General features: G+C 40.3%; 1 protein-coding gene across 2 annotated transcripts in view; it reads right to left on the bottom strand.

The window, feature by feature from the left end:
* The window catches only part of syne3 (spectrin repeat containing, nuclear envelope family member 3), a 73,048-nt gene extending 55,942 nt beyond the window's left edge, over positions 1-17,106 (bottom strand). For both annotated transcript variants that reach the window (XM_080871184.1, XM_080871185.1), the window contains exons 1-4: positions 16,962-17,106; positions 9,953-10,110; positions 5,528-5,700; positions 544-853 (exon numbers count right to left, since the gene is read on the bottom strand). In XM_080871184.1, the coding sequence (XP_080727310.1) occupies positions 544-853; positions 5,528-5,700; positions 9,953-10,096 (627 nt within the window). In that variant the 5' untranslated portion in view covers positions 10,097-10,110; positions 16,962-17,106. The remainder of the gene's footprint in view (positions 1-543; positions 854-5,527; positions 5,701-9,952; positions 10,111-16,961) is intronic.
* Positions 17,107-19,388: the final 2,282 nt, after the last annotated feature.

Below are 19,388 nucleotides of genomic sequence, written 5' to 3'. Positions count from 1 at the left end.
ATTAAAACAATTGTTTAACATAGTGTAGGCATGCTACTAAATGAGCTCTGTCCATCAGTCCACACCCACTCCTCAGTCTGTGCTTTGAAGATTATGACAATTATTATGACTCTGGGGTGTTGATTCATTTAAACTAACACAATCATCCTCCTGTAACCAAGTTTCTATAAGGTAGAATAAATCGATTTTTTGGTCAATTATTAATTCATGTAGTGACAGACACCTAATGTTTAATAATCCACATTTCATTTGTTTACTCTTTTGTGCAGTTGTGGATACTACACTGTTCTTTCTGTGTTTTTAAAAAAAAATTTAAATGATTTTTTGCAGATTTTTGCTTTGTTTTTGTTGGTTTGGGAGCTGACGCTCAGTAAGGCTACGACTCTGCTTCCTGGTCCCAACTAACAGTCAAGAAAGGAAATGGTTTTAAAAAAGAAAAGAAAAAATAGACTCAACGACAAACTGCACTGTGACTTCTGAACTTTGCCTACAGAGCGGCCACCTTACACTTTTCATAAGAACCAGGTCAAGTAAGTGCCTCACCTCAGCTCTGTCTCTGACATGATTGTACGCTTCCTGCAGTCTCTCCTGGGCCTGAGGATCCACACTGGGGTCCTGGGTTCTGTTGTGCAGTGCAGCTGCCTCATCCAGCAGCCTCTCCAGTAGCACCGCCTGGCCTTTGATATCACTCACCACCACCCTCTGCTGATCGACCTGCCAAAGCTTCTCTTTCGCTCCCAGCTGCGCTTCTAGCTCGACATCATGGCTTCGTTGCTGCTTTGTCAACCACAGCTCAAACTCTTTGTAGGCCTCCAGGTACTCACTCCAGTGCAGCCACACCCACTCTATGCGACTGTTTTTAAGGTAAAAACAAGAAAGAGACAATTTGTGTCAGGTCCATTGTTTCAGTAAGTCCTATTTAATACGTTTTTAATTAAAAGTGATAGGTCTAACAAAGCACATTTGTTTCTACAACTAGACATAGGCTGCTGTCAAAGTTTGTTGCCTTTAAAAAGACATTTTTAGCTTCCTGAAACTGGATTTTATTTACCTTCTCGCTTATTTGCTACATTTATTTATTTGTTTGCTGGTTATTTCAGGAAACCATCTGAGGGCCATACATGAATTTCGACCAGCACGTGTTATCCTCCCCCTCCATCACATACCCCAACATTGTAAGTCAATAAAGGGTTCCTAATCCAGCCATGAGGGCATTTATGCATATCAAGGGGCTTTTGGCCGCATATGAACAATCACAAACCATGAAGGTCTAACAATTAAACTGAAAATACAGAGGTTTAACACATACATGCTAGACCTCTGCATTGTTTTAACACAGCTTCAAGCAGCAGTGTGTGACAAGTGCTGTACATTATGTTCAACTACGACATAACTGCAGAATTCTTTACTTGTTTAAGAAAAAACCTTCGAAGGCAAACTCAGGATGCTTGTAAGAATCAGGAGTTGTCTTCATGATGTCAATGTACAGGGTGGGCCATTTCTATGGATACACCGTAATAACATGGGAATGGTTGGTGATATTAAAGTCCTGTTTGTGGCACATTAGTATATGTGAGGGGGCAAACTCCTCAAGATGGGTGGTGACCATGGTGGCCATTTAGAAGTCGGCCATCTTGGATACAACTTTGGTTTTTTTCCCCAATAGGAAGAGGGCCATGTGACACATCAGACTTATTGGTAATGTCACAAGAAAAACAATGGTGTGCTTGGTTTCAACGTAACTTTATTCTTTCATGAGTTATTTACAAGTTTCTGACCACTCTGTGTTCAATGTGCTGCCCATTGTGTTGGATTGTCAATGCAACCCTCTTCTCCCACTCTTCACACACTGATAGCAACACCGCAGGATTTATGCCAGCACAGGCATCCAGTATCCGTAGTTTCAGGTGCTGCACATCTCGTATCTTCACACCATAGACAATTGCCTTCAGATGACCCCAAAGATAAAAGTCTAAGGGGGTCAGATCGGGAGACCTTGGGGCCCATTCAACTGGCCCACGATGACCAATCCACTTTCCAGGAAACTGATCATCTAAGAATGCTCGGACCTGGCACCCATAATGTGGTGGTGCACCATCTTGCTGGAAAAACTCAGGGAACGTGCCAGCTTCAGTGCACAAAGAAGGAAACACATCATCATGTAGCAATTTCAAATATCCAGTGGCCTTGAGGTTTCCATTGATGAAGAATGGACCCACTATCGTTGTACCCCATATACCACACCAAACCATCACTTTTGTTGTTCCAACAGTCTTGGAGGGATCCATCCAATGTGGGTTAGTGTCAGACCAATAGTGGTGGTTTTGTTTGTTAACTTCACCGTTCACATAAAAGTTTGCCTCATCACTGAACAAAATCTTCTGCGTGAACTGAGGGTCCTGTTCCAATTTGTTTTGTCCATTCTGCAAATTCTGTGCGCCGATCTGGGTCATCCTCGTTGAGATACTGCAGTAGCTGGAGTTTGTAAGGGTGCCATTTGTGAGTAGCTAATATCCGCTGAAGGGATGTTCGACTAATGCCACTCTCCAGGGACATGCGGCGAGTGCTACGCTGTGGGCTCTTGCTGAATGAAGCTAGGACAGCCACTGATGTGTCCACATTTTGGCAAATCCAACACTGAACCAGTTTCACGAAACTTAGCAATCAGTTTGCTAACTGTAGCATGGGAGATGGGTGGTCTCGTAGGGTGTCTTGCATTGAAATCTGCTGCAATGACCCGGTTACTGTGTTCACCAAATATCAACACAATTTCGATCTGCTCCTCACGTGCCGACTCCTAAATGGCCACCATGGCCACCACCCATCTTGAGGAGTTTGCCCCCTCACATATACTAATGTGCCACAAACAGGACTTTAATATCACCAACCATTCCCATGTTATTACGGTGTATCCATATAAATGGCCCACCCTGAACATAACAAGGGTTTACAGTAAGGTACAAACCACCGGTTACACACAAGCACAGAAAGACCAGATTAGACTTTGCCAGAAAATATCTAAAAGAGATGTCACATAAAAAGAGATGGCGTGTGCAATAGTTAGGGTTTAAAGTTGCTTGTTTACTTTGATTGTTTGTTTGTTTTGTTTTTTTGCACGACACCAGAACAACAGCAGGTGTCCGTAAGTTGCAGTTGCGGTACTATGGCACCTAGCCAGCCCTACAGAAGAGGAGGGGACTTAAAGGGAGTGATTTTTTTTAAGTGACAGGTAATTTGAAATGCAACATTTCTATCAGCTCAAAAATCAGCAAACACAAAAACTGCTTGTGCAGAGTTTGTCTCAGTGTGTTGCAGCTAAAGGTCCAGCTGCTGTATTTGACAGGGAGAGAAAAGAAAGAGATAACTTTCCATCAGAGATGGAGAAAGATAAGAAAGACAGGACAGGAAGGAGAGGTTAGATTTAAAGGTAAGGACTGCTCAGTGGGGTTTGATAAACTGGAAATTTAAAGCTTACATGCAAGTCCTTATGTTTTCAAATCAGAGGTCTGTGCACCTAACATGTTTTTTTATATTATGAAACATGCTGTAAATTGAACGTTAGAGGTAGACTAACTGTGGCATTTAAAGACTGCATGAAAATATTCTTTAGGTTAGTTTGGTGTACTGTGATGCATTTAAATTCAAGAACAGTGTGTGACTGATACACAGTGGCTGTGGCCATGGTCAGAGTTAGGTTACATCGAGTGTAGCAGAGATTAATGTAAATTTAAGCTGATGATGCTGAGATTCATTTTGACTGAATTCCACCTTCATACCAACTACATACCATCTAGAAAAATACAGTATACTGTCAATGAAAAGGATGGAAATCAGCGAGGACAACTCATGACATGTCTGCTTACATCTTTCTGAATTTAGTTGTGCAAATCCACAAGGAGCAGTGTGTGACAGCAGTAGCCCAGATCAGCTGATCACAGCCTGTAGACCAAGAAACTCTAACAGAGCTCTCAATAAAAATTATTGTGAGTTGTGATTCTTCCCCACACTATGCTACTACAACTGATTTTAGGGTTCCCTCAGCAGCTGAATCCCACTTCAACTCCTGACTGTGCTCATTTTCCTGTTTAGAGGCAGTCACACTAATGTAGGCATAAGAAAATCAAGTTTAAAAATGTTGCTTCTTCTTCTTCTTTCTGATTCAAGCTGAGTACTGTTAGAATTAAAAATTATATTAAAGTTTGTATTCCCATTTTCTAATATTATTTTATTATTGCATTAATATAGCACACGGCTCAGTTAGCTTTGCACAGAAAGCTGGTAGAAACTTTCTTTAAGTACATTTCAAAGCCTGTACTTCTTTTTTACTTTTACTTGAGTAAATAAGTTTAAGTACTGGTTCAACTGTTAACACTAGTATCTGTAGGGCTGCACGATTTTGCATAAAATGAGAATCACGATTTTTTTGCTTAGAATTGAGATCACGATTTTCTTTTCCAGTATAAATATTTATTGCACTTATTAACTGCACATCAACTTTGTAACAGTTGAGACTGAATATAAAAACAATAAATAAACATAAAAACAACAAATGTCTCACGTTTTGTTGTTGCCGCAAAATGTTGTACTGCTTGAAATCCCGTCTCCACCGTTGCTCGACGCTGCGTGTATAGAGCAGGTAGTGCAACAATAGAAAAATAGTTGCGGGACAGCACTGTGTAGCGTTTGTCTAGGGTGTTGATCATTTTCCCAAATCCCTCATTTTGCACAGTGTTGATGGGAGCCATATCTTTGGTCAGGTGATAAGTGATGGCCTCCGTGATTTCTTTGTGCCTGCGGGAGGTCGACGGGTATAGGGAAGCGCTGTATAAGGTTCCCGTTATTGATGTTTGGGTGGTTGACCGGGACGGATTTTCTCCTGTCACTTTCTCGTCATCCCTGACGTGCTCTCCGTTGTTTTCTCCCTGCTAATTTTAGCAGCCAGCTTCTGTATCACGTGGTATAAGGCTCCGCCCTTGTCATTTGTTGAGCAGGAAGAGTGAGCGCTTGTTTTCATGCAGAGTACGTCCCGGATCAAAATGCGGTACAATCGTCGTCGTCTTTTTTCTTTAAATCGTTGTCATTTGGAAATGAGATCGCACATAAGTATGAATTGAGATCGCGATTTTCTAACGATTAATTGTGCAGCTCTAAGTATCTGTACTTCTACTTAAGTAGAAGAGGCGTACTTTCACCTCCTCTGCTAATAATAGATTGAATGCCACGTTGAGGCCGTCATTTTTTGTATCTACTCCCATCCAGAATTTTCTGAGAAATGTCAGAATTATGAGATTTTTTCAAGCTACACGAAAACATCACTGTGTGTTGTAACAGGAAGTGATACTCTAACGCAGAGAGAGGCAACACCAAGTAAGAGCCTTTTTCTCTAGTTTAGACCCACTAAGCTGAGCTTATACGGTAAGGCAATTCAAAAACAGAACATGAAGTCAAGGCTGCCCTCAGGCCAAACCAACCAGTAATGCTACACATTACCACACATCCTGCACTCCTGAACAGTGTAGATGACCACCTGTGACAGTGGGTGATGTAGGTGCAGGTCTCTTCCCAGAGGCCTTTCAGGTCTTTGAGCTGAGTATGGGTGTGGTTCCTGAGCTCTTCATTTCCATTCTGCAGAAGCTGCTCAGCAGCCACCAGCACCATGTCCATCTTCACACGGCCTTCTTCCTCTGACTGGCGGATCTTCTGTTGTCGAGAAAGGTGGAATTGAGAGAGAGAGAATGAACTGTGGATAAATCTAATTTTAACAAAATTGCCTGAGCTAAATAAAACATGAAGTGAAGTATGTTCATATGTAATGGAATTTGTTAAGTATAACATGAAAACAAAAATAGATTTTAATGTTTAAACTTTTTTTGAATCATGTACAAACCCAAATCAGAAAAAGTTGGGCCAGTATGGAAAACACAAATAAAAAAAGAAAGTAGTGATTTCTAAATTTACTTTGACTTCTATTTCATTGCAGACAATATGAACACAAAATATTTCAGGTTTTGTCTGGACACCTTCATTTCATTTGTAAACATACATAATTTTCTGTAGTTCAGACCTGCAACATATTCCAAAAAGTGTTGGGGCAGGAGCAATTTAGGGCTAGTAATCAGGTAAATTGGTTAAATATGTTACGTTAGACTCTTTTTCTCTAATTGATCTTTCTGAGTTAACTTCAATAATTACTTCCTCCAAACCATCAACGTGTCTTTTAGACCCCATTCCTACAAAACTGCTCAAAGAAGTCCTGCCATTAATTAATTCTTCGATCTTAAATATGATCAACCTATCTCTAATGATCGGCTATGTACCACAGGCCTTCAAGCTGGCTGTAGTTAAACCTTTACTCAAAAAGCATCTCTAGACCCAGCAGTCTTAGCTAATTATAGGCCAATCTCCAACCTTCCTTTATATCAAACATCCTTGAAAGAGTAGTTGTCAAACAGCTAACAGATCATCTGCAGAGGAATGGTTTATTTGAAGAGTTTCAGTCAGGTTTCAGAGCTCATCACAGCACAGAAACAGCTTTAGTGAAGGTTACAAATGATCTTCTTATGGCCTCTGACAGTGGACTCATCTCTGTGCTTGTCCTGCTAGACCTCAGTGCAGCGTTCGATACTGTCAACCATAATATCCTATTAGAGCGATTAGAACATGCTGTAGGTATTACAGGTACTGTGCTGCAGTGGTTTGTATCATATCTATCTAATAGACTCCAGTTTGTGCATGTAAATGGAGAGTCCTCTTCACACACTGAGGTTAATTATGGAGTTCCACAGGGTTCAGTGCTAGGACCAATTCTGTTTACATTATACATGCTACCCTTAGGCAGTATCATTAGAAGACATAGCATACATTTACACTGCTATGCTGATGACACCCAGCTCTATCTGTCCATGAAGCCAGATAACACACACCAATGAGTTAGACTGCAGGAATGTCTTAAAGACATAAAGACCTGGATGGCCGCTAACTTTCTGCTTCTTAATTCAGATCAAACTGAGGTTATTGTACTCGGCCCTGAAAAGCTTAGAAATATGGTATCTAACCAGATTCTTACTCTGGATGGCATTACCTTGGCCTCCAGTAACACTGTGAGGAACCTTGGAGTCATTTTTGACCAGGACATGTCCTTCAATGCACATATTAAACAAATATGTAAGACTGCGTTCTTCCATTTGCGCAACATCTCTAAAATTAGAAATATCCTGTCTCAGAGTGACGCTGAAAAACTAGTTCATGCATTTATTACTTCCAGGCTGGATGACTGTAATTCATTATTATCAGGATGTCCAAAAAACTCACTGAAAAGCCTTCAGCTAATCCAAAATGCTGCAGCAACAGTCCTGACAGGGACCAGAAAGAGAGAGCATATTTCTCCTGTTTTGGCTTCCCTTCATTGGCTTCCTGTTAAGTCCAGAGTTGAATTCAAAATCCTGCTCCTCACATACAAGGTCTTAAATAATCAGGCCCCATCTTATCTTAATGACCTTGTAGTACCATATCACCCTATTAGAGCACTTTGCTCTCGCTCTGCAGGCCTACTTGTTGTTCCTAGAGTATTTAAAAGTAGAATGGGAGGCAGAGCCTTCAGTTTTCAGGCCCCTCTTCTGTGGAACCAGCTTCCAGTTTGGATTCAGGAGACAGACACTATCTCTATTTTCAAGATTAGGCTTAAAACTTTCCTTTTTGCTAAAGCATATAGTTAGGGTTGGACCAGGTGACCCTGAATCCTCCCTTAGTTATGCTGCAATAGACGTAGGCTGCCGGGGGATTCCCATGATGCATTGAGTTTTTCCTTTCCAGTCACCTTTCTCACTCACTATGTGTTAACAGACCTCTCTGCATTGAATCATATCTGTTATTAATCTCTGGTTCTCTTCCACAGCATGTCTTTATCCTGTCTTCCTTCTCTCACCCCAACCAATCACAGCAGATGGCCCCGCCCCTCCCTGAGCCTGGTTCTGCTGGAGGTTTCTTCCTGTTAAAAGGGAGTTTTTCCTTTCCACTGTCGCCAAAGTGCTGCTCATAGGGGGTCATATGATTGTTGGGTTTTTCTCTGTATCTATGAAGCGCCTTGAGGCGACTTTTGTTGTGATTTGGCGCTATATAAATAAAATTGAATCGAATTGAATTGAAATAAGGATGTGATGTCAACAGATGATTGTAATTATGATTTGGTACAAAAGCAGCATCCAAGAAAGGTCTATTCCTTTAGGAGCAATGATGTGCCGAGGATCGCCTGTCTGCCAACAAATAGGTAAAGGAATTATTAAAATGTTTAAAAACAATGTTCCTCAAAGAAAGATTGTGTATAACATTCTTAAAGGATTCAAGGAATCTGAAGGAATTTCAGTGCGTAAATGATAAGGGCGCAAGCCCAATATGAACAACCGTGATCTCTGATCCCTCAGGCGGCACTGCATCAAGAATCGTCATTCATCTATAAACGATATTACCACATGGGCACAGGACTACTTTGGCAAGGCTTTGTCAAGTACCACAATACGTACCTTTGTCCACAAATGCCAGTTAAAACTGTTCTGTGCCAAAAGGATGGACCATCACACAGTAGAAACGTGTTCAAACGAATTTCTGTATTTCAAGTATTTTTGGGGAGAAATGGACGCCGTGTACTCCAGACCAAAGAAGAAAATGGTAACCTAGAAGGTTACCAGCAACAAGTTGCCCTTAAGACTTGTTTGCAGAAAGAATGGGACAAAATTACACCTGAAAGACTTCATCACTTGGTGTCTGTAGTCCCTAAACGTCTTTTAAGTGTTATGGTAACTGGTAAATGCTTTACTGTTCGAACCTTTTTTGTGTCCCAAGAACCAAAATTTGAATACATGTTAATTTTGAAAACAAACAAACAAACCCCATAAAATTCATGAGGAACACATTAAATAATGCGCTGTTGTATTGTTTTCAATGTAATACAGGTAAAAGATAATTTAACAAAGTACTGTTTTCAGTTTGATTTTAATTTAACACACCGTCCCAACTTTCTGTGATTTGGGGTATGGGTTTTTTTTTGTTTTGTTTTTTTAGTCACAGAGTGTATGATAAGGTGTGGTTGGACATCCGGTGATTAGATATCGCAGGTATTGAAAGTTATGTGAAAAAGAGATATGGGGTTTTACCTTTTTCTTCTGCAACACGAGCAGTTCAGAGTAGTCCAGCAGAGACGCCATAGGACATTGACAGCTGCCCAAATTGTGAACTTGCAAAACTGTTTTGTATTTTTTGGCTTTTTCTCTGCTCATTTTTGCCGTGTTAGATTATAGATTAGGGAGGATTTAGATAAGTGCATCTTCAGATCTGATTGTGCTTATCCTCACCTCCAACCTTTCTCCTCACAAAAATTAGAACAAGGTCGGCATTAGTAGGTTAATTAGACAAGTATTTTGTTTCTGTCTAAATTGTGGCATTCCCTTTTAGCCCTTTGTGAAACAATATTTGGTGACCTGTAATTTTTTATTTACTCATCTGAGAAAACAACACCATCTTTGATTATTTTGAAAGTTCAACTAACCGATGTGTATGTGTACTTTATTAATCCCCGTAGGAAAATTACTCCTCTGCATTTAATCCATTCACTCAGTGAAGCAGTGGGAAGCCAAAAATCCAGTGCCCGGGGAGCAGTGTGTAGGGACGGTACTTTGCTCGGGGGTACGTCAGGGTAGCCGTTCGGTGGATTTGAACCCCCAACCCTTCGGGGCAAACACTCTACCTACTGAGCTACCTCCTTCCCCCACCAGCCCTGGCCTGCCTCATGTTTTCCCGAATGGCTGGCATGATGTAATTCCAGCAGTCCTTGAGATCAAATAGCTGCTTTCCACCGGGTTATGTCTCCTCAAGTTAGACCCTGTCTGAAACTGGTCAGATGTATAACAACACAGCATGGGTCAGAAGGGAAGGGTCAAGATTAATTTTACCAACCCACCTCTGTCTCCCTAAGTCTGGCCTCCAGAGCCTGACGGGGGCCCTGCGTGTTGTCATTGGCCTTCAGCCTCTCTTGGATGGCTGTCATCCAGGACTTGGCTGAATCCAGGTTGTCTGTGAACTCCTGCTGCTCCGGTAGAGTCATGACTAGTTCTGGGTCTGAAAAGAACAACAGCAGGCAGTTTTAGTAGACACTTTCTACTGAAGAGGAACTTTACCAGCTGTAGGTTGGTGACGTTTTGAGAAACAACTTGAACAACACTTTGATATGAACAAGAGTAGAATCATTGCATATCCACTTCAGGTTCTTGTTACAATCAGTGACTCCGTACATATGGCTGTGCTCGTTTGCAGCAAAGCAGTGAGGAGTTTTTTCTGTAAAAAAATCATGGTCAGACTGAAGGTTTCTAAGGGGTTCTATATGGTCATTTGCAAAAACTTCACGCTTTGCTCCAAGACATAAAAACTATCTATCTATATTGTATATATTGACCGCCCACAGGGGCGAGTGGGGAATTTATTTTTATTTTTATTATAACAAAAAAAAACCAAAAAAAAAAACCACCCAGCACACCCCTGCGGGCGGTTTATCCTTCAAGCTCGGGTCCTCTACCAGAGGTCTGGGAGCTTGAGGGTCCTGCGCAGTATCTTAGCTGTTCCCAAGACTGCGCTCTTCTGGACAGAGATCTCCGATGTTGTTCCCGGGATCTGCTGGAGCCACTCGCCTAGCTTGGGAGTCACCGCACCTAGTGCTCCGATTACCACGGGGACCACCGTTACCTTCACCCTCCACATCCTCTCGAGCTCTTCCCTGAGCCCTTGGTATTTCTCCAGCTTCTCGTGTTCCTTCTTCCTGATGTTGCTGTCATTCGGAACTGCTACATCGATCACTACGCCCGTCTTCTTCTGTTTGTCTACCACCACTATGTCCGGTTGGTTAGCCATCACCATTTTGTCCGTCTGTATCTGGAAGTCCCACAGGATCTTAGCTCGGTCATTCTCCACCACCCTTGGGGGCATCTCCCATTTTGACCTTGGGACTTCCAGGTTATACTCGGCACAGATGTTTCTGTACACTATGCCGGCCACTTGGTTATGGCGTTCCATGTACAGTGGGGCAAAAAAGTATTTAGTCAGCCACCGATTGTGCAAGTTCCCCCACCTAAAATGATGACAGAGGTCAGTAATTTGCACCAGAGGTACACTTCAACTGTGAGAGACGGAATGTGAAAAAAAAAAAATCCATGAATCCACATGGTAGGATTTGTAAAGAATTTATTCGTAAATCAGGGTGGAAAATAAGTATTTGGTCAATAACAAAAATACAACTCAATACTTGGGGTTGAGGTCTGGAGACTGGCTAGGCCACTCCAGGACTTTCAAATGCTTCTTACGGAGCCACTCCTTTGTTGCCCGGGCGGTGTGTTTTGGACCATTGTCATGTTGGAAGACCCAGCCTCGTTTCATCTTCAAAGTTCTCACTGATGGAAGGAGGTTTTGGCTCAAAATCTCACGATACATGGCCCCATTCATTCTGTCCTTAACACGGATCAGTCGTCCTGTCCCCTTGGCAGAAAAACAGCCCCATAGCATGATGTTTCCACCCCCATGCTTCACAGTAGGTATGGTGTTCTTGGGATGCAACTCAGTATTCTTTGTCCTCCAAACACGACGAGTTGAGTTTATACCAAAAAGTTCTACTTTGGTTTCATCTGACCACATGACATTCTCCCAATCCTCTGCTGTATCATCCATGTGCTCTCTGGCAAACTTCAGACGGGCCTGGACATGCACTGGCTTCAGCAGCGGAACACGTCTGGCACTGCGGGATTTGATTCCCTGCCGTTGTAGTGTGTTACTGATGGTGACCTTTGTTACTTTGGTCCCAGCTCTCTGCAGGTCATTCACCAGGTCCCCCCGTGTGGTTCTGGGATCTTTGCTCACCGCTCTCATGATCATTTTGACCCCACGGGATGAGATCTTGCGTGGAGCCCCAGATCGAGGGAGATTATCAGTGGTCTTGTATGTCTTCCATTTTCTGATGATTGCTCCCACAGTTGATTTTTTTCACACCAAGCTGCTTGCCTATTGTAGATTCACTCTTCCCAGTCTGGTGCAGGTCTACAATACTTTTCCTGGTGTCCTTCGAAAGCTCTTTGGTCTTGGCCATGGCGGAGTTTGGAGTCTGACTATTTGAGGCTGTGGACAGGTGTCTTTTATACAGATGATGAGTTCAAACAGGTGCCATTCATACAGGTAACGAGTGGGGGACAGAAAAGCTTCTTACAGAAGACGTTACAGGTCTGTGAGAGCCAGAGATTTTCCTTGTTTGAGGTGACCAAATACTTATTTTCCACCCTAATTTACGAATAAATTCTTTACAAATCCTACCATGTGGATTCATGGATTTTTTTTTCACATTCTGTCTCTCACAGTTGAAGTGTACCTCTGGTGCAAATTACTGACCTCTGTCATCATTTTAAGTGGGGGAACTTGCACAATCGGTGGCTGACTAAATACTTTTTTGCCCCACTGTATGCCCTGCCTGCTAGCATCTTGCACCCTGCTGTTATGTGCTGGATTGTCTCTGGGGCATCTTTACACAGCCTGCACCTGGGGTCTTGCCGGGTGTGATAGACCCCAGCCCCTCCCTCTCTCTACATAGATAGCTCGATAGCTAGATAGATAGCTAGATAGATAACTAGATAGATAGCTAGATAGATAGCTAGATCACAGATGATGAATTTACTATTAAAAAAAAAGACAAGACTCAATCAGCAAAAGTCCTCTCTAAACCCTCTTGTGTACTGGTAGTGATTCAGAGATGCTCCTGAGAAAATGGGGAGTAAGGATGGGAATTGATAATAATTTGGCTTTTCTGATTCTGATAGTCATCACTTGTCAATTCAATTCCAAATTGTCATTTGGTTCTCCTTGGCTCCACTTTCAGAGTCACCACAGAGTTGAGCTAAGCAGCATCAAAGACATTACATTCGTGCAAATTAACTGCATGCTGTGTGGTCAAGTGTTTGTCATATTGGAGGCGTTCAGTCTTTGTTGTGATCAGTGTTGAAATTGCTACTGAAAAAAAGTAATAATTACACATATTACACAGAACACTTTTCTTAACAGTAATGCAGTATGTTACTAAATTACACCCAGGAGAAAGTAATCTGTTATACTGCTCATTATATTAATTATGCATTTCTGTCCTGGATGCAGTTTCCACTTTGCACAAAAAGACAACAGAATGATAATAAAGTAAAAGTAATATCCATATCCATGCTGTAGACCAGCGGTCCCCAACCTTTGTTGCGCCACGGACCGGTTTATGCCCGACAATATTTTCACGGACCGGCCTTTAAGGTGTCGCGGATAAATACAACAAAATAAAACTAGTACCGGTACCGAAAAAAAGAAGATTTATTCATAACACACGTTAAAAGACCCAGGAAAACCGAGTTAACAATAAAAACGATAACAAAATAACGCTGAAAACCAATAAAAACCCTGAAAACCATACATTTCACACCTGAGCCTCAACTCTCGCTGCCCGGTACCAAACGGCTCACGGACCGGTACCAGTCCGAGGCCCAGGGGTTGGGGACTGCTGCTGTAGACTATGGCAATATTTTCATCCTCCAGCACACAAACTGAAATCAGTTTATTGTAGCACAACAGCAAAAGATTAAATGGGATCGAAAGTTCAAGGAAGTGTAGCTCAGGTGGCAGAGCAGACCACCTACCAACCGGAAGGTTGGTTGTTTGATCTCTGTCTGTTCGTCTGTATGCCAAATATCCTTGGGCAAGATACTAACCCCATGTTGCTCTCCGATGTATCCATCTGAGTATGAATGCATGTGAATATTAGATAGAAAGTGCAAAGGAAGCAAGTGCTTGTGTGAATGAGGCAAGTTTTGTAAAGTGCTTTGAGTGTTCAGACTAGAAAAGCCAGTCCACCATGACCAACAAATTCCAAGGAATTGAACTAGCGGTTCTTGATTCACATTCATAATCTCTGAACTCGACTAAGAATTGGGATCAAAACCAAGATTCGTTGTGGGCTAACCTGAGAGACAAACCTGAGGACTCTGAGAGTTTAAGTACATGCTGTGGTAAAAGTAAAATACACCAAATAATAAGATGATCTAAAATTCTGTGCTCAACTTATATTAGAATTTATAAAGAACAGTGTCTATTTATTTCAGCATAAATGTAAAAGCTTCATTGCTGCTTCCACACTTTATTGTAGATCAATTACAAACAAAACCTGAACCTCTGCCCTGGACGATTAGAAGTCCTGATGGCTCTGACATTCTCAGGCCACATTTTGCTGTTATCCCAACAGAAGGTTGGTAACGCCTAGGGTTAGGGCTGCAGCTACTGATTATTTTATTAATCGAGTAATCTATTGACTATTCAGTCAATGAATCAAGTAATCAGATATGAAATACTTCTGTCTTATTAGTGACAAATGATAAACATTCAAAAGACAAAAAAAAACAGCTATTTAAAAAAAAAATCATTTATTTTCATTTTAGAAATTGCAATGTTTTAAAGTTCAACTGCATACAACTGTCAAAAACAAAACAAAACACAAAAAAACTAGAAGCTGTGACTGTATTTACTTTCTATATTTAAATTTCATTTTTTTAAAGAAAACATTTTTTTAAATGCAAAAATATTTAAAGAATCTCAAATGTGCTCAAACGTCAAAGCCAAATAAAATAAGACAGCGGTCCCCAACCCCCGCGAGAGTTGAGGCTCGGGTGTGAAATTTAGGGTTTTCAGAGTTTTTATCATTAACTTGGTTTCCATGGGCCTTTTCCCGTGTTGTAGTTGTGCGTCTTATTTTGAAAGAAATATTTACGCGTTACCATAGCGACCAGAGAGCATTAAGGGGCAGAGAAGAGGATGTTACTCTCAATGTTGTTGGCGCATTTCAGGAGGACGCTGCTAATAAAGTTACACAGTGAATTTGGGTTTATTATTATATTTACAAAATACCACAGTTTTTGTCTTGGTCGTGTCATTTTATTTTGTTGTACTTATCTGCGACACTTTACAGGCCGGTCCATGAAAATATACATGCAATCTAAACTAAGGCATCAAATATTTATTTCACCTCTATAACTTTGTCTCTCAGGTTTTCTGACATTAATCTGGGGTGTACTGACAGTGTATTATCTCCTGAATGGGGTAGATTTGGAGTGTGTGTATTCACATTTATCAAGCAAGTGAATAAGTAAGTTTGCCAGTTTGTTTTGATGCAGAATTTTTCTTCTGCTGAAAACAAAACGTTATGATGGTGTAGATGTTAAAAATTAATATTAACAATATTAACAAGCCTTTTGTTGATCTACATATTTTATTTTATTTTTTTTACATTATTTACATTTGATCTTTTACATTGTATATAATGTCTATTGATTTTATTGTTTATTTTAATATTTTAATATTTGTGTACAGCGCTTTGTGATTGCCTGTCTGCGAAAAGCGCTTAATAAAGTTTACTTACTTACTTACTTACAATAATTCAGTGGGGGAAAAAACCTGAGGTCAGGGGACTCAGAGTTTTACTTTCCCCAAGTAGATTTTTTACTAAATAAGTAAAAGAAAAATCTTTTATGCGAACATGCTGAATTAACTTAGCAAATTCATAGCCTGCTTCATGTGACTGACTGCCAGGCCAAGTGAACCCAGATAAGAGAAGAATACTCTTATTATGACACTTTGTTATGATCTGGCACCTATCTGTCCATCATATATATGGAACACATGTGGGTGATTTGCTCCAACTTCCACAAATGTAATAAGGCCAGCTCAGCACTACACACAAAGTCACTGTGACTTCAGAATGCGTTATAAGGAAAACACAAGTTACAGAATGAGAATATGAGTAACTGTGATGAAGTTCACTGCAGAAGCCAAAGCCCAAAAAAGAAAAAAAAAAAACCCAAGGGAAAATAGAAAGGCAGCACAGGCCCCTCTCATGAGTGACTCACTTTTCCCCACCACAGCATTCCTTCTAACAAATATCTGCACACTCTACCTCAGACTATGGAGGCTTGCTAATACTTAGGACTTCATTTCCCGACTCAAGATAGGAAATTTTAAGTCTTTGTTTATCCTTGCCAACACCCACGTGCTTTTCCCTTATTAAAAATTGTTTCATCTTCATTGCTAATGCCTTGTTTCATTAGAACTGGCGTTATATTTGACGACTAAATGTAGCTACTAGTATACTAGCTGGCATCCCCTTTTATTGCTTTGTTTGTTGTCAGGTGAGTCAGCAACGCAGCGAGTTAAAAAGGAAATGCAGATGTGTTCGGGTTTGCTCACAACAAGCAACGTTGCCAAGTTCCAACGAAAACTTTTCACTTGCGTTGTAACAAATTCTTTCTCTCTCACACACACCGAGCAGCTGACACGTTTTGCGCCCCCGCCGGAACCTTTGTTTTGGTTTGCTTGATTGTATCATGGCTGTAGTGACACCCCGCTTCCTTCCTCACAGCTCGTGCGGTCAACTCGCATTACCATTATTTCCAACTTTTACACGCATCTACAATTGACGGCGGTACAATTAAACAAATTATCTGTCATGCTAAGCCAGGTTCCCATGCTCATTTAGAATTCAAAGGCACATGTGAATATTCATACATAGTTCAACTTCCACACCTAACTACAGTCTCGTTTTTAACGACTTTTATGCTATGCTATGGTATGCTAAACTATCAGGCAAAATTCAAGGTCGGTGCCCCACTGGTTTACTGTTAAAAGCACATACATACATACATACATACATACATACATACACACAACTAAACCATGTGCGTTCATTTCAGTTCTACCTAACTCTTTCTTGCATAGTATTTTAACAGAGAGCAACTCTAAGTACAGTACAGAGAGTTATCCGTGTTTGTAGCTAGAGCTAGTTCTGTGATTCGGCTATCTCCACGACGGTGCATTTACTATCATGTGGCATAAAAAAAAATACAATAAAAACTTACAGCTTTGAGTTCATCAAGTGAGAGAAGCCACCGCCGCGATCGCTGTACTTCTATGTTGTGTACAGCAAAGTTACAAAAGGCAGGAAGTAACCCTGGCCTTCGGGGGCTGGAGTGTACGGCAAGCAAGGCAGCCTGCCTTGCTGCCTTCAAGGACACCATGTAAACTGCAAATGACCTGATGTTTCAAATTAACCCAGAAATGTGCTTCAGACGCAGATAAAAACAAACAAACAAAAAAACACTAAAGGAATTAAATACTGTTAAATAATATTGCTAAGGTTTCTGAAAAGTGGGATGAAAAAAGAAGATTTTAGATTTGTCAAAAGAAATACAAAAACAAATGCAAAACTACACAGAGAAATATCTCAAACAAACCGAGTAAAAGTATGAAAATTCCTGTAGCATTCGACATGCTTAGAAGGAAGATAGTACATTTTTGCCTATTCCTCAAATAGAGATAGAAACAGTAATCGTGAAATCACAATTTTATTTGACACATTCACGAAAAACATGCATACAGGTTTTTGTTGACTGCAGATTTGCAGGTTCCACTAATATGGTATTTCTGACCGTTAATTGCATACCGTTCTCAGTTCTAGTCGTATTACTAGAGTGTTTCCGCCAGAACCTGAACTCAACAGATTGAACCAGAGGACTAAACAAACCCGGAGCAGCTGCTGAGTCCGGAGGGGTGTAACTACGAAGCAAGATTAATGGCTTAGCGCGTGTCGAGTTATCTGTGTCGCGAAGTTTTAACCGGCTAAATCACCATGGTAACTTACAGACTTAAGTAGAAATACAGATACTTCTGTTAAAAATTTCAGTAAAAACAGATCGGACAATTCATAAGATAAGGGATATAGAAACTAATCAAATAATTTATGACTCTAAAGAGATTGGAAATCAGTTTAGGAACTACTATAGAAAGTTATACAGTCAACCTCTCTCCGCTGACATTGATCAAATAAAAGCTTTTCTTGAGAAACTGGATTTACCCTCAATTGGGAACAATCAAAATGACCTTATGACCTCTCCTATTACAAAAACAGAGATAGATAAAGCAATAAATAAATTAAAATCAAATAAATCTCCCGGCAGTGACGGTTTACCCTCCGAGTGGTATAAAACTTTTAAAGAACAGCTTATACCACTACTCGAAAAATCATTCAATTATACACTCGAACATGGTGAAATGCCCCTTCATGGAAAGAAGCGGTTATAACAGTGATCCCCCCAAAAAAAATCAAGTGAGATTTATTCAGATTATAGACCTATATCAGTACTCAATGTTGACTATAAAATATATACCTCAATTATTTCTAAAAGATATGAATATTTTATTAGAGATATTATCAATGAAGATCAGACAGGCTTTATAAAGGGACATCAAACCCAAGACAATATAAGGAGAACTTTATATATTATCAATCATATTCAACAAAAAGGAAAATGTGCAGTCTTTATAAGCCTCAATGCAGAAAAGGCTTTTGATAGCGTAAATTGGAATTTTCTATATCAGGTACTTGAGAAATTTGGATTTAATGATAAAGCTATCAGATGTATTAAAACGCTTTATCAAAACCCAACTGCAAGGATAAGAATAAACGGCAGTTTAACTGAGAGTATAAAATTAGAGCGGTCTACCAGACAGGGCTGCTGCCTCTCTCCTACTTTGTTTGCAATCTTTATAGAACCCCTTGCACAAGCAATTAGGCAAAATAGAAATCTTAAAGGAATAGTGGTGGGGGATGAGGAACATATTATAGGACTTTTTGCAGATGATGTGATCTGTTTTTTAGAGGATCCCGACATATGTATTCCCATATTAATTAAGCAACTCGACATATTTGGGTTTTATTCAGGATACAAGCATAACTTGAATAAAACTCAGATTTTAACATTCAACTATCTCCCATCCAAAACCATAAAACAAAAATATAATTTGAATTGGAGAGCAACAAAAATGAAATATTTTGAGGTAACCTTATCACAAAACGTTGAGGACTTATATAAACTTAACTACGTTAACTTAGATAAGGAAATTAAGAGAGATTTGGATAGGTGGGCTACTCTTCCATCAGATATTGGCGCTCGAATAGAGACGATAAAAGTATGTGTCTTACCCCGACTTCTCTACTTTTTTCAGTCACTACCCATTGATATACCTGAAAAACAATTTAGATTATGGGACAAAATTATATCCAAGTTTATATGGAATGGTCATAGACCAAGAATTAAATTTGAAACACTACAGATAAGAAAGGATAAGGGGGGTTTGGCACTCCCAAATCTTGAGGCATACTTTTATGCTGCACAAATCATTTGTTGGTGTGACAATGATTATGAAGCCAAATGGAAGAATTTAGAAAAATCAGCACAAGGAAGAGAAATTCAAAGCCTTACAGGAGACAGAAAAGAAACAATGAG

The sequence above is a fragment of the Rhamphochromis sp. 'chilingali' genome, assembly GCF_963969265.1.
Source record: "Rhamphochromis sp. 'chilingali' genome assembly, chromosome: 21".
In the NCBI taxonomy this organism is placed as follows: Eukaryota; Metazoa; Chordata; class Actinopteri; order Cichliformes; family Cichlidae; genus Rhamphochromis; species Rhamphochromis sp. 'chilingali'.
This window is presented reverse-complemented; position numbering and strand designations above follow the sequence as displayed.